The 13329-nt window shown below is 49.4% G+C and overlaps 1 protein-coding gene across 4 annotated transcripts; it reads left to right on the forward strand.

The window, feature by feature from the left end:
- Nucleotides 1–489: 489 nt before the first annotated feature.
- FLCN (folliculin) lies at nucleotides 490–11794 on the forward strand. 4 transcript variants are annotated; one of them, XM_084216392.1, is made up of 12 exons: nucleotides 490–536; nucleotides 1777–2036; nucleotides 3195–3341; nucleotides 3987–4208; nucleotides 4825–4985; nucleotides 5708–5799; nucleotides 6511–6701; nucleotides 7273–7386; nucleotides 7781–7904; nucleotides 8156–8287; nucleotides 9561–9666; nucleotides 10393–11794. In XM_084216392.1, exons 2-12 carry the CDS (start codon nucleotides 1788–1790, stop codon nucleotides 10592–10594), a joined length of 1740 nt encoding a protein of 579 aa, XP_084072518.1. In that variant the 5' UTR covers nucleotides 490–536; nucleotides 1777–1787; the 3' UTR covers nucleotides 10595–11794. The 4 variants fall into 4 exon arrangements, with proteins under 4 accessions (XP_084072518.1, XP_084072519.1, XP_084072517.1 ...); XM_084216393.1 differs by lacking the exon at nucleotides 490–536 and adding an exon at nucleotides 680–728; XM_084216391.1 differs by lacking the exon at nucleotides 490–536 and adding an exon at nucleotides 853–950.
- Nucleotides 11795–13329: the final 1535 nt, after the last annotated feature.

The raw sequence follows: 13329 nt of genomic DNA on the forward strand, positions 1-13329 counted from the left end.
CCTGAGGCCAGGGAAAGTCCCGGGATGGGGCTCTGCGGCAGCTGATGGCGAAGCTCATTAACGTGGCACACTCCAACCTCGACCCGGTCCCCGCAGCCGTCCCGCTGCCGGTCCCGGTCCCGGTCCCGGTCCCGGTCCCGGTCCCGGTCCCGGCTCCTTCGGGGGCTCCGCCCGCGGCCACCCCGACTCCCCTCCCAGAGGCCGCGGATCACATGATCCACAGCGCGGCCCGTACTACTCTGCGGGGGGAGGCGCGGCCCGCTCCCGGTGTGGCCCCCGCGGGTCGCTGGCTGCCGCTCGTCTCTTCTCGTGCCCTCGGTGACCGGAGACTTCTGCTCCGGTCTGCGATGTAACAGCTGTGCAGGAGTAGAGCGGAAGGGGAAGATACGTCTTCCAGACCTCCTCACACCCCCCTCCTTTGAGATAATGGCTCCGCCCGGCCCCTGTGGACAGGGCGGCCCTGGGCCGAGCCACTGCGGCAGCCGGGGGGTGACGGCTCCCCGGGAGAGCGGCGGGACGGCCAGCTCGGTCCCGCGGTACGAACGGGCTTCTCATGTCTCTCTCTTCTTTCTCGTTCTCCATCTTCTCGCTTCTCCGCGGCGGCGGCCGGCGCGCGGGCGGGAAGCTGTCTGTCCCTGTCCCCCCCCAGCTGGCGGTGGGGGTGGTACGGCCGGTGGGTCAGTCGGTGTCAGGCGCCCGCGGACACGGGACGGGCCGGGGGAGCCGCGGTGAGCGGGGGCTCCGGGCACGGGAACCGGGGCCGGGCCGGGCGTGACGGGGCACGGGTAACCGCATGCTGGACTCGGCGGGACAGGCCGGCCCGGGTCCGGCAAGGCCTGAGGCGTTCGGGTCCTTGGGCGCTCAGCAGGGCCGCCCCGTTCTGGCCTGAGGCTCCGGGGACGGGGTCTGCTCTGTGCGAGCTCAGCCTTGATCCAGAGGAGGCGACTAAGGTGATCAGAGGAGAAGAGCACCTGTCCCTGGAGGAAAGGCTGGAAGAATTGGGGTTGTTCTGCCTAGAAAGGAGAAAGCTTCGGGGTGACCTAATTGTGGCCTTCCAGTGCTTAAATGGAACTTACAGGAAAGATGGGATAAGGCTATTTACAGGGGTCTGGAGTGACAGGAGAGGGGGGAAGAGCTTCAAACTGACAGCAGGGTTAGATGGGATATTGGGAAGAAATTTGGCCTGTGAGGGTGGTGAGGCCCTAGCACAGGTTGTCCAGAGGCTGTGGCTGCCTCTGGATCCCTGGACGTGTCCAGCCCCAGGTTGGATGGGGCTTGGAGCAACCTGGGACAGTGGAAGGTGTCCCTGGCCGTGGCAGGAGGTTGCATTGGATGGTTTTCAAGGTCACTTCCAACCCAAACCATTCTGAGATTCCCTGAACCTGTCCCTGTGATACTGGAGGTATCTGGGCATGGGGGATTGGTCCAGTCCTATTCCTCCCCGTGGGGCCTGAGGTGTCCTGGATCAGTGTCCAGCACCTGGGCATGGCAGGCTGGGTTGTTGAGGCCATCCCATCAGCAAACAGAAGGTTGGTCCTGGATCAGTGGAATTCTCAAGAAGGTGTTGGAGTCATCATCCCTGGAGGTGTTTAAGGAAAGACTGGACATGGCACTCAGTGCTCGGGTCTGGGTGACAAGGTGGGGATCGGTCACAGGTCGGACTCGATGGGCTCAGGCTGAGCTTACGGCCAGCTGCTGCCGGTGGGATGCAGAGCAGCACGGCAGCAGTGAGATCCCGTGGTGTCCCTGTGTGACTGCGCTCTGTCCCTGCTGCAGGAGCCCTCACTATGAACGCCATCGTGGCCCTGTGCCATTTCTGTGAGCTGCACGGCCCTCGCACCCTGTTCTGCACCGAGGTGCTGCACTCGCCGCTCCCGCAGGGCGCCGGCAGCGGGGACATCTCCGGGCAGAACGAGCAGGCCGAGGAGGAGGAGGGCGGCATTCAGATGAGCAGCAGGATCCGCTCGCACAGCCCGGCCGAAGGCGCCAGCGCCGACTCCAGCAGCCCAGGGCCAAAGAAATCAGACATGTGTGAGGCAAGTGGGGAAACCTGTGTGTGGGCATTGGTGTGCTTGGCTTGGCTAAAGGGCTCTGGGATTCTCTGATGTAAATTGAATTGTTTAGAGACAAATAAAAATGTGAAAAGCGCTGGTTTTGTATGTGTCAGAAGGTCTCCAGGTCCTCATAAACTGCAAGCCGGCCCTAACTCTAATCCTAATGATCCATGACAAGAGGATGGGGGAGCTGTTGAACACATACACCTTGACAGGACCTTAAGGTCTCGTTAAGCTCTGTGGTCTGTGATTTCTCTTGTGGCTTTGAAATGCTTTCCTCGTTCTCAAAGAGCATTTACTTTGTTAGATTAGATCCGATCATTTATTAGTAGTAAGTTTAAGAGCAGTATTGGCTCTTAAAAAAAAAGGTAAAACAATTAAACAATAAGGAAAATGTATATTCTCAGTCATTCAGGGCTGTTCAGCCTGGGGAACAGAAGTTTGTGTGAAGACCTAGCAGTAACTTTCCAGTGTCAGAGGGGCCTGAAGGAAATCCAGAGGGGGACTTTTCATCAGGAACTGCAGTGATAGGACAAGAAGTAGTGTGTTGAAACTGAAAGAGGGGAAATTTAGGTTAGATATATACTAAAAAAATTGTTCCTGTCAGGGTGTTGCGGCCCTGGCACAGAGAAGCTGTGGCTGCCCCATCCCTGGAAGTGTCCAAGGCCAGACTGGATGGGGCTTGGAGCAGCCTGGGATAGTGGAAGGTGTCCCTGCCATGGCAGGGCTGGAATGAGGTGATCTTTAAGGTCCCTTCCAACCCAAACCATGCTATGATTCTCACACTTGTTTTCTATCAGTACTTCCTCTGACATATTTATTATTTCCCTTCAGTGGCCAGTTTTGTTTGCCAGTTGGTTTCACAGCTGCTGTAACTGAACTTTACCAGCACCAAGTTCACAGTGGAATTAAATAGTGGAAAATGAGCATAAGAGCAGAGGAAGTATATCAGAGTTTTGTGTGAGGAGCTGAGTTCAAATCCTGACCCTGACTCACCTTCCTTGTCTTCTGAGTCTTTGTGTTCCTGTCTGTGTGTGTAAATAACATTTTACAGTGTTGTGGAGGGAACAGTCGGAGCTCTTTGGAAACCTGAGGTACCTGCAGGCTCATTTATGGCTGGATTTGCTTTTCTGCCTTCAGGGCTGCCGCTCTCTTGCAGGAGGACACCCAGGGTACGTCAGCCACGACAAGGAGACCTCCATCAAGTACGTCAGCCACCAGCACCCAAACCACCCCCAGCTGTTCAGCATCGTGCGCCAGGCCTGCGTCCGCAGCCTCAGCTGTGAGGTACCTGCCCTGGGGGACAGGGAAATGCCTTCTGTGCCTCCTGTAACACTTCAAATCCAGGATATTCCATTGCTGCTCCTGCCTGCTCTGTGCAGACTGAAACATGCAGGGAACCAGGGGGAAAGCCAGGCACAGAAGTCTGTTTATTGCAGGACTGGGGGTATTTTTGAGCTTGATCTTTGATGACCTCGAGAGTTCCTTCCTCTCATCTTGTGAGGCTAAAAATATGCCCTCCTTGGTTTTGTTCCTTGTGCTTATTATTTGTCATTGTAAGATAACCTGTTTTTTGTAAAAACCTCTGAATGTGGTGTTGAGTGCCCTTTATAGATGATTAATAGTCATCCTCTAATAGACATGAAGGAAAAACCTCACGGATTAATGAACATTTGTGTGTCAGGATCAGCAAAATTCCTTCTGGATTCTCAGTATTGTGGTTGAATGGGGCTGAATTCTTAAAATACAGTTAAATTGAAGGATTTGGAGTGTTTTTAGAATATCTCTGGAAGGCTGTTTGGCCACACTTTTGGGATAGTATTGTAAAAAGTCTTCAGTTACTCACCAAGTGGGTGTCAGAGTGCAAGGAGCTGTTTAGTTGGTTACTCTGTGATGAATTTAATGACTTTGGTGTGTGTCCCTTCCCTTCAGGTCTGCCCAGGACGTGAAGGCCCTATTTTTTTTGGAGATGAACAGCATGGTTTTGTGTTCAGCCACACCTTCTTTATCAAAGACAGCCTGGCCCGGGGTTTCCAGCGCTGGTACAGCATCATCACCATCATGATGGACCGGATTTACCTCATCAACTCCTGGCCTTTCTTGTTGGGAAAAATCAGAGGCATCATTGATGAGCTCCAGGGCAAAGCACTGAAGGTGGGTCAGTGCACAGAGTCCCTGTGGCTCAGTGTCAGTGCAGCGTCATGATCCCTGATGGACAGCCGAGCCAAAAAGCTGATCCAGCTCATGACAGGGAGGTCATGGAGATTGACACAAGGCACAGGGAGGTCATGAAGATTGACACAAGGCTCCAGGGATGTGTATCCCCGTCCCTGGAAGTGTTCATGGCCAGGTTGGACAGGGCTTGGAGCATCCTGGTCTCATGGAAGGTGGCAGGTGCCTGTGGCAGGGGGGTTGGAACGAGTTGATCTTCCCGACCCAAACCATTCCAAGATTCAGTGTCTGGGGATGTAGGAGGGAAGGAACCAGGATTTGAAACACTCAGTGCTTTTCACAGGCTTTGTAGACAACAGCTTTGTTACAAATGTAATTAAGTAAATCTGGGAAGGACAATGATTTTGGAGCACAAGTGTTACTTAATGATAGTTTCAGTCCATCTAAGAATAAGATGTCCGTTCTCTCTGTTTTCCCATGACTGGATGAGTGTGTGTGACACACCCTTTTCACTTGGTATTTTTGGGGTTTTTTTTGCCTGACTTTTGCAAACACTGAACCTCTTTGAGTCTGTGAGCTGCCCTTGCTGTGTGTGCAGGTGTTTGAAGCAGAGCAGTTTGGGTGCCCCCAGCGTGCCCAGCGCATGAACACGGCCTTCACCCCCTTCCTGCACCAGCGCAACGGCAACGCCGCGCGCTCCCTGACCTCCCTGACCAACGACGAGAACCTCTGGGCCTGCCTGCACACCTCCTTCGCTTGGTAATGCCCTGCTGGGCTCAGCCTGGGCAGCTCCCTCCGCAGGAGGATGCTGCCGTAGCCTGAAACAGTGGGAATGGGATTGGAGTGTTTGGGTATATTTTTGTTTTTGAGGTAATCCTCAGACTTTGCTAAGTACCCTCTGAATTGGAAGGGGCCAACATTGATGTCTTTAGGACAAAAATATGTCTTTTTGCTGTGAAATAATACTAATAGAAGCCATGGCTATGCAGATGGAAAGGTTTTGCAGTGTGGAAGAAAGGAATAAAAGATGCTCCTGCCCCCAGTGTGTTGCACCTGGGATTCACATGTGACAGACCGTGGTGGTTCACCTGGCAGTGCCCCTGTGCTGGGATCAGCAGCGTGGGAGATGCAGCTGTTGGGCTCTGAGAGAGTCCAGTTGCTCCAATGCCTGACTGGCTCATTAAACATCCCTGGAAAGATGCCACAGGGAGGGTTGCAACACTGGCATGTGATTTGGATGGGGGATAAGCACGCTGCACAAAGAAATTGCAGAATGCTGGGATCTGGGTGACTTTGCATGGCAGGGATTGTAAGATGGGCTGATAGTCCCACACTGAGGAAATCACAGGGATGTGCTGGAAGGTAGCACAAAGTGGTTAGCGCTTGGATGTTTTGTTTGACATCATGACATCGAGTTTCTTACTGGATTTTTGCACCTGGCAGCTTCATGACTCTGCTTCTCTTCCTTTCAATGTCTCCAGGCTGCTGAAGGCTTGTGGTAGCCGGCTCACAGAGAAGCTTCTGGAGGGAGCACCCACAGAAGACACCCTCGTTCAGATGGAAAAACTTGCAGGTGAGACAGAGGTTTCCAGAGCTGCAAAAACCTTCTGAGAATGCTTTGGATGATGAAACACTGAGTCCTTTGATCACCATCTTCAGCACAGCCATTGCTCATCAGCTTCACCTTCCATCTGGAGCCATCTGGAGATGGCTCTGACAGGAATGTGAAATCCAGGCACCTCAAAGGCTCTCTGCAGTGGTGTTTGTCACTTGAGTAGCAGAGTTGCATCATCAAGATTATTGTTCTCTGTGGTTGGGCAGGCCCTCCCAGTGAATCTGTACAGCCAGAAGGATTTGCAGTCACAACATATGGATTTCTTGCTTCTTTTTCTACAAACTTTCTAAAAGTAAAGGATCATAGTTTGTTTGGGTTTTTTTTCCCCTGTGTTGAACTATTTTATTAACCATGTAGACTAGAATCTACAAAGCTTTGTCCATAACCTTTAAAACAAGAATAGAGAACATAGCTGATGAAAAAATGTGACTTTCTGTTCTGTAGAAGATGAAAATTCCTTCTTGACCCTTGAGTAGTTATTTTTTATCTGAATTAACACTTAAGTGTGTCTGTGCTGCTGCCAGTACTTTCAGTTACTGTGTTCTGAGCTCTCTCTCTTCCCACATACACCCAAAATCACATGGCTGCAGCATGTGAGCACTTTCCACTTTCCATTCCTAGAGAGCAGCAATTTTTATGACCCATCTCCCCCCTTTTTTTTTTTTTTAGATCTGAAAGAAGAGTCAGAAGGCTGGGACGGTTCTGAGGAAGAAGAGAAGCCTTCTTCCCAGCCAGATGTTGTGGAAGGGCAGGAGCTGTCCAAAAGCTCCCCTGAAACCTCTCTGATGCCAGATTGCAACAGCTGGAACGTGGCTCACAGGAGGTTGTCTGTCTTCCGCTCTCTCAGGCACATGAGACAGGTAACAAAGGCTGCAGAGTTCACAAGCTCTTTTTCTCCTGATAATGTTTTTTTTTAAAAGATACATTTAATTCCTGCAATCTGATGCTGTGTTCAGCACAGTGCCTGCCCAGCAAGGAACATAATGTGAATTGCATCTCTGGGCACACTCCCTTCCTCACGTGGGCCTCTGGTGATCATCAGTCATGTGGGGTGGGGTCAGATGATTTCTCTCAAACTCTGCACTTCTCTTCTTCCCAGGAGCAGTGACAGAGTAATTTAATACAGAGGTTCAGCAGCATCTACAAAGCCAAGTAATATTTGCTTTTAAAAAAGTGTTTCAGAGGGAAAAAGAATTTACAAATAGAACAAATTATTCTGAATGGATCTTGCTTTTCTCCTGTGCTTCCTGTGACGTGGCTGAGGGGGAAGGTTCATGTGCCCAAGGTTCATGTGCTAAATTTCCATATCCATTCCTGCTGTTCTGGTCTAGCCATTTTCCTGTGTGTCACTCACGTTTTTAACAGGGCAAACTAGACATTTCCCTCATTTTTATAACCAATGCAGAATGGTTTGGGTTTTTTTTTTTCCAGGTTCTTGGGGCATCAGCGTTCCGAATGCTGGCTTGGCATGTTCTGATGGGGAACCAAGTCATCTGGAAAGCTCAGGATATGGATCTTGTCCAGTCTGCCTTTGATGTCCTGCGGGTAAAAACCTTTTCCTTTGTTTCTTGGCTGCATATTTTTACATGTATTTCTCTACTACTCCAGCCTTTCTAATGATCTGCCTCGACATGTAATCTTGTGAAGAGTGTGTTCTAAATTAGGCGGTTTTGAGAAAACAGCAATCAAAAAAACCCAAAAAACATGCAGAAAACAAAATCTCCTCAACCTCTGGATATCTTGCTTGTCCTCAGCGACTGCAGGGGCTCTCATGCTGAGTGGGTTACTTTGATCCCCCAAATCAGGAGCTTCTGCCTAAGCAGTGCTCCAGGTCTTAGCCTGGAAGCTAAGCTCCAGGTTTAGCCCTGGAAGTCAGGGAGAGAACTGTAGTTAGTTGTTGAATTCCAGAGTTTCTCTTGGCTGCTCTCCTCCCCTGCAGACGATGCTGCCCATCGGGTGTGTGCGGATCATCCCCTACAGTGAGCAGTACGAGGAGGCCTATCGCTGCAACTTCCTGGGCCTGAGCCCACATGTCCAGATCCCACCCCACATCCTGGCATCTGGTAAGAACCTCCTGCAGAACCCTCTCCCCTCCCTAGTCAGGTTAAAGGACACTAGATTTATTATTATTTTTTTTAATAAGTATTGGCTGCATGAAATAAAGCTTGAACCACTTCATTTTGTTTTCCCCGTGTCTTTGCCTGCTCAGTGACTGAAAGATGTGACACCTTCTCTAGTCAAAGCAGGGTCTGTAGCTGTGTTTTAGAATCTGGGCTAGCACAGCTCATGCTCTTTTGGGCTCTTGTTGCTGCAGAGTTTGCAGTCCTCGTGGAAGTCCGTGCTGCCACCCGCTCCAGCCTCTACCCAACCCTGTTTGATGATGAGCAGTCCCTCAACAAGTACGAGTTCCTTGTCACCAGTGGGAGCCCTGTGGCAGCAGATCGAGGTGGGTGAGTTGGAAGCAGAAAGAGCCTCTGTCACTGAGATTAAAAGAGCATCTTGATCTTTAACTGCTTTGCATGTACTGGCCCTTAAGGAGAAGCCAGGTCAAGATTCAGCTGGGGTTTAGCTGCTCAAAGTGAGTTCACCACAGACTGTTCAGTTATAAAAGATTTGCTCTACCAGATCAACATTTTGCCTGTTAATTTCCATAAATGAGAAATGGATTCTGTAACACAGGTATAAGAAAAATTGTAGGGAAATTCTGTAACCCACAGTGAACACTTTCAGTCCTGGGGTACTTGTGTGTTTGTTTATTTATTTATAAGGCTAACTTGTAAGGACCATGACATCACTGATTTTCCATGTTCCACTCAGTAGTCAAATATGACTGACAGAGAAATACCCAGACTTTTCTATTTAATTTTACCTACTTCCTTCCAGCAGTTGAACACTTGCTCCTAGAGGTGATTTGAGTCAGGTCCATCAGTCTTGTCTTTTCTGGGAAGTCTTAATTTAGATGAATTTGCCTCACTGGGTGTCTCAAAAGACACAGCAGATGGCTCATCCTTCCTCTTGGTCCCTGAAGACAGAGATGCAAAGCAGAGACTTGCTCTCTGCATAGTGCTCTTCCTGTTGTTGATCCCACATGTATAAATATACCAGTTTATTTTCCATCCAGTCAGTGGCATGTCCAGAAACTTCTGCACAAAAATAGTCACTGCAAGGTCTTTTCTCCACCGCAGCATCAAACTTACTAGGCCATGGACTGCTGGGAAAAAAGTCTCCTAGGGACTTCCAAAAAGTGGTCCAGGAATGCCTTGGGTTAGTTGCTGGTTTATTTTTTTACTAAGTATCCTGGAACTGCCCTTAACAAGTGGAATATTAAATCAAGTATAAGTTGGGGTTTATATTTTTATATGTATGTTTGCATGTTATACTAAGAAGCATGAAGGTCTTCTCATAACCTTGTATTTTTAATGATCTTTTGATAAGGGCACAACAAAAGCTAAGCAGGAGTTTAAAAGTGGATCTGAAGAAAAAAACAAAGGCCGCTGAACCTGTTTGGATGTCTCGGGGTCCTTCACTAAATTCCATGTTGATTCTTAGATCAGATGTTTTTCTAATGGGATGACCTTTAGCTCCTCTTCCATGGAAATGAAATCCCAGCAGGCCACTGGGGGATATGGTTAACAATTATTAGTAGCAAAGGTGTAAGCAGTAACCTTTAGCCTGTGTGTCCTCTTTCTCACCCTTTCCCCCTTTTTCTGCTCCTGCAGTTGGCCCAACAATCTTGAACAAGATCGAGGCTGCCCTGACCAACCAGAACCTCTCTGTGGATGTTGTGGATCAGTGCCTTGTCTGTCTGAAGGAGGAGTGGATGAAGTAAGTACAGCTCCCTTGCTTTGGCACTGCTCTTGGAACAGCAACAGCAGAGTGCAGGACACACTTCAGTCAGGTCACTTCTGCTGCAGTTCAGTTGGATTTACAGGAGCAAATTAAGTCAGGAGTTAAGAATTTCCTACTCTAGTCCTAACTCTCTTTTTGGCTTTCAGCAGTTCTTAACCTTTATGCTTCAGTTCACACATCTGTAGGTTACCTGCATGACAACACCTGCCTGCCTCACCCAGGTGAGGAGGATTAAACACGCAGATCCCTCTGTGCCTGTCGGTGTGGCCGTACCCCGGCACAGCTGACACCCAGACACATGCCCGGGTTCTGCCTTCAGGCCCTGCATTTCAGAGGTGCAGGTAGCTGTAAAGGAAGACCAGTCAGTCATGTGAATAATTCATGGAACATCATGACTTTGTGAATTTACCTGAAGGCAGATGGGCACTGGATGTGTCTCCCGGTTGTCACAATTAATTGTTCTACTTTCCGCTAGAATGAAAAACCAAACTAGAAATATGGCCATTATTACTGAAAATGAGTCATCTCCTTAACTAATCACCCTTCATCAAAGCATGAGAATAGTTTCAATGAAACACTGGTTGAAGCTTTTATTAACATTTAGTTGCAGTAGGTGCCAAGAGAAGCTCCAGTTCCTCCTTGTTCCCTGTTTGCTGGCGTGCGAGTCCTTTTGATAATGACAGGAATCTCTTGTTCCTGCAGTAAAGTGAAAGTCCTCTTTAAGTTCACTAAAGTGGACAGCAGACCCAAGGAGGATACCCAAAAACTGCTGAGCATTCTGGGAGCTGCAGAGGAGGACAATGTCAAACTTCTCAAGTTCTGGATGACCGGCCTGAGCAAGACCTACAAGTCCCACCTGATGTCAACAGTTCGCAGCCCGACGTCCTCAGAGTGCCGGAATTAAAGGGTGCCCGACCCCCTGCTGCCTTCAGAGAAGGGCAGGGACCCCTGGTTACCTCTGCTGAGCCTGCAGCTTGTGCTTTAGGTGGATAGTGAGGCTTCATCACTATTCTCCTGGTCCTCAAACCAACTTGAAGAGTGACTTGAGTCTTTTCTACTTGCTGTGAGACTGGACTAATAAGTGCTAATCCACAGTGCTGCTGTCTCCCCAGGAACTCAGCTCTCAATCTAGACGTGCACACTCAAGACTAAAACACAGCAACGCTCAAAGAATCAGCTGAATTAATTAAAATCCCCTCCTGTCCTCATTAAGCATCACGGTGTGGCAGCAGGCCTCACCTTTAGGTTGCTTGGCAGGCCTGTGACAACATCCAGAACTCCTGGGAGTGCATATGGTTAATCTCACTGAAATCCCACATAAATCTCCTCAATGCCTGAGAGAACAAGAACCAAAAATAAGAGGCACGTCACAGGGTATGGATCACATGTAAATTATTTCAAACCACTTCGTGCTCAGATTTAAGAGACTATTTTCTGCTGTAGCATAAGTCAGGATATCCCAAGGGAGTCCTGTCACTCCTCTTTATTTATTTATAATCTTAACTTGAGACGGTTTTAGCATTTGCTTTGGAAATCTTGTCTGGGAGGTCGAATTGTAAAATAAGAAGTCTCAAAATGCAGCCTGCTTGCCTCTCAGAGGGGAAAATACTCGCCTTGTTTTGCCTGTGGTTGCAGAACTTCCAGGTAATGAAGATAACCTCGCCAGGATAAGGTTCTCTTCTGTCTTTTTTAGCTTCCTAATGAAGCAGAAGAGATTCAACCTGTAGGTGCTCCCTTATATAACTCTATAGTAGCCATTTTTGCTTAATAGTTCCTGAAAACATTGGTGCATTTTTTAATTACCTAACCAGATATTCCTTAGCTGTTCTGTAAGGAATCTCTGTTTCTCTTGTGAAGTCTGGGGTTTATGTCTTTTTGTTTTTCTGGATCATTATTGGGAACACTTGACGTTACCACAGTTATTTTGAACAAGCTAAAGGCAGGTTTTTACCCAGGTGACCTTCTACACTCACTCAAGCTCAGAGAGGATGTTCCAGCTTGTCACAAGTTCTGTTCTTATATATAAAATACGGAGGTTGATTTTTGTCTGGAACATCTGTAAAATGGAGACAGGCATTAAATCTCATAAGAGCTATTTTTGTAAAATGAACAAAGCCTGGTTTTGTGTTGATTTTCTCTGTGTGTGTGTTTTGTGGTTGGGGAAAGCAGCAGCTGATCCACAGAATTCCTGCATCCTTACGCCTAGATCTAATGTTGAGAATTTAATACTGGTCTTTTCCTCTTGTCTTTGTATTAGTTTCTTGTAGACTGACCTAGTAATCTTTATTTTAAAACTATTCTGGTCCAGTCCAGAGCTGTGTAACAGAGCAGGTGAGACATCATTTGGCATTGAGACCTTGATTGATGAACTGCATTTGTCTTTTAAAAAAACAGCTCTCCCAAGAAATCCAGCATCAAAACCTAACCTAGTGGCTCCTTCCAGAACAGCAAAAGGGTTGGCACAAGGTCAAGCCTGAGGCTGCTGCTTCTCCCTTGCTCCTGTTGAGTCGTGCACGACATTGATCCCTCTCCATCCTGACCTGAAACCAGGTCTGTTTTCATGGACAAGCAGACTCAGTTGTGAGCCAGGGCAAGGAAACCGCTAAAACTTATAAAAATGCCCACAGGAAAGAAAGGGGAGAGCTGCCAAGTCAGTGAACCTACACCCAGCTGTGCTTGCCTGCCAGAACACATCTGTACGTGGGATTACCAAACGATTGCCTGGGCAGGTTCCTGCAGCTCGCAGGTGAGGCCGCGGGTGCTCCCTTTGCCGTCAGCGAGAGCTGGAATCTGCACAACTTAATTAACAAAAAAATCACGTCTGCAGCCATCTTTCACCGCCTTCCTTCTCTCCAAACGATACGCCTCAGAGACAAACTGATCGAGGCAGGATAATTCTTTACTCCAGTGCGATTTCTGGCTGGCTGAGCAGCTGGGAGTGAGGTGGGAGCGCTGAGTGCTGCAGCTGCCAGTGCTGGGTCACTGCTGGCTGCAGTTACAGACAAACCCTTTTGGTACCACTTCTGCCACCCCATCCCCTCTGCCAGGCAGGGTGCAGCAGCTGATGGTCCCTCTCTATTCCGCCCTCATGAGACTCCACCTGCCGAGCTGCCTCCAGCTCTGGGGCCCACAACATCACAAGGGTGTGCAGCTGCTGGAGCGAGTCCAGAGGAGGCCACAAAGATGCTCCAAGGGTTAAAGCCCCTCTGCTCTGGAGCCAGGCTGGGACAGCTGGGGGTGTTCACCTGGAGAAGACCCAGAGAGGTCTCAGAGCCCCTTCCAGAGCCTAAAGGGGCTCCGGGAGGGCTGGAGAGGAACTTTGGATGAGGGTCTGGAGGGGCAGAACAAGGGGGAATGGCTTCCCACTGCCACAGGGCGGGGTTGGACGGGATATTGGGAAGGAATAGCAGAAAGTGTCCCTGCCTCTTTGGCCGGGGGCTGGAACTGGATGATCTCTGAGATCCCACCCAAAGCATTCTGTGATTAAAGGATGTGCTGCGTGTTCGCAGCATCCGCTGCAAGGGCTCGGTGTGCGGTGAAGGGTTCGCTGTCAGGGTTTCGGTACCTGGGGAGGGGTCGGTGTTCGGGGAAGGGTCCGGAGCCCGGGGCAGGGTCGGTGCCGGGATTTGGGGGCCCGGC

Source organism: Fringilla coelebs (genome assembly GCF_963513975.1).
Source record: "Fringilla coelebs genome assembly, chromosome: 16".
In the NCBI taxonomy this organism is placed as follows: Eukaryota; Metazoa; Chordata; class Aves; order Passeriformes; family Fringillidae; genus Fringilla; species Fringilla coelebs.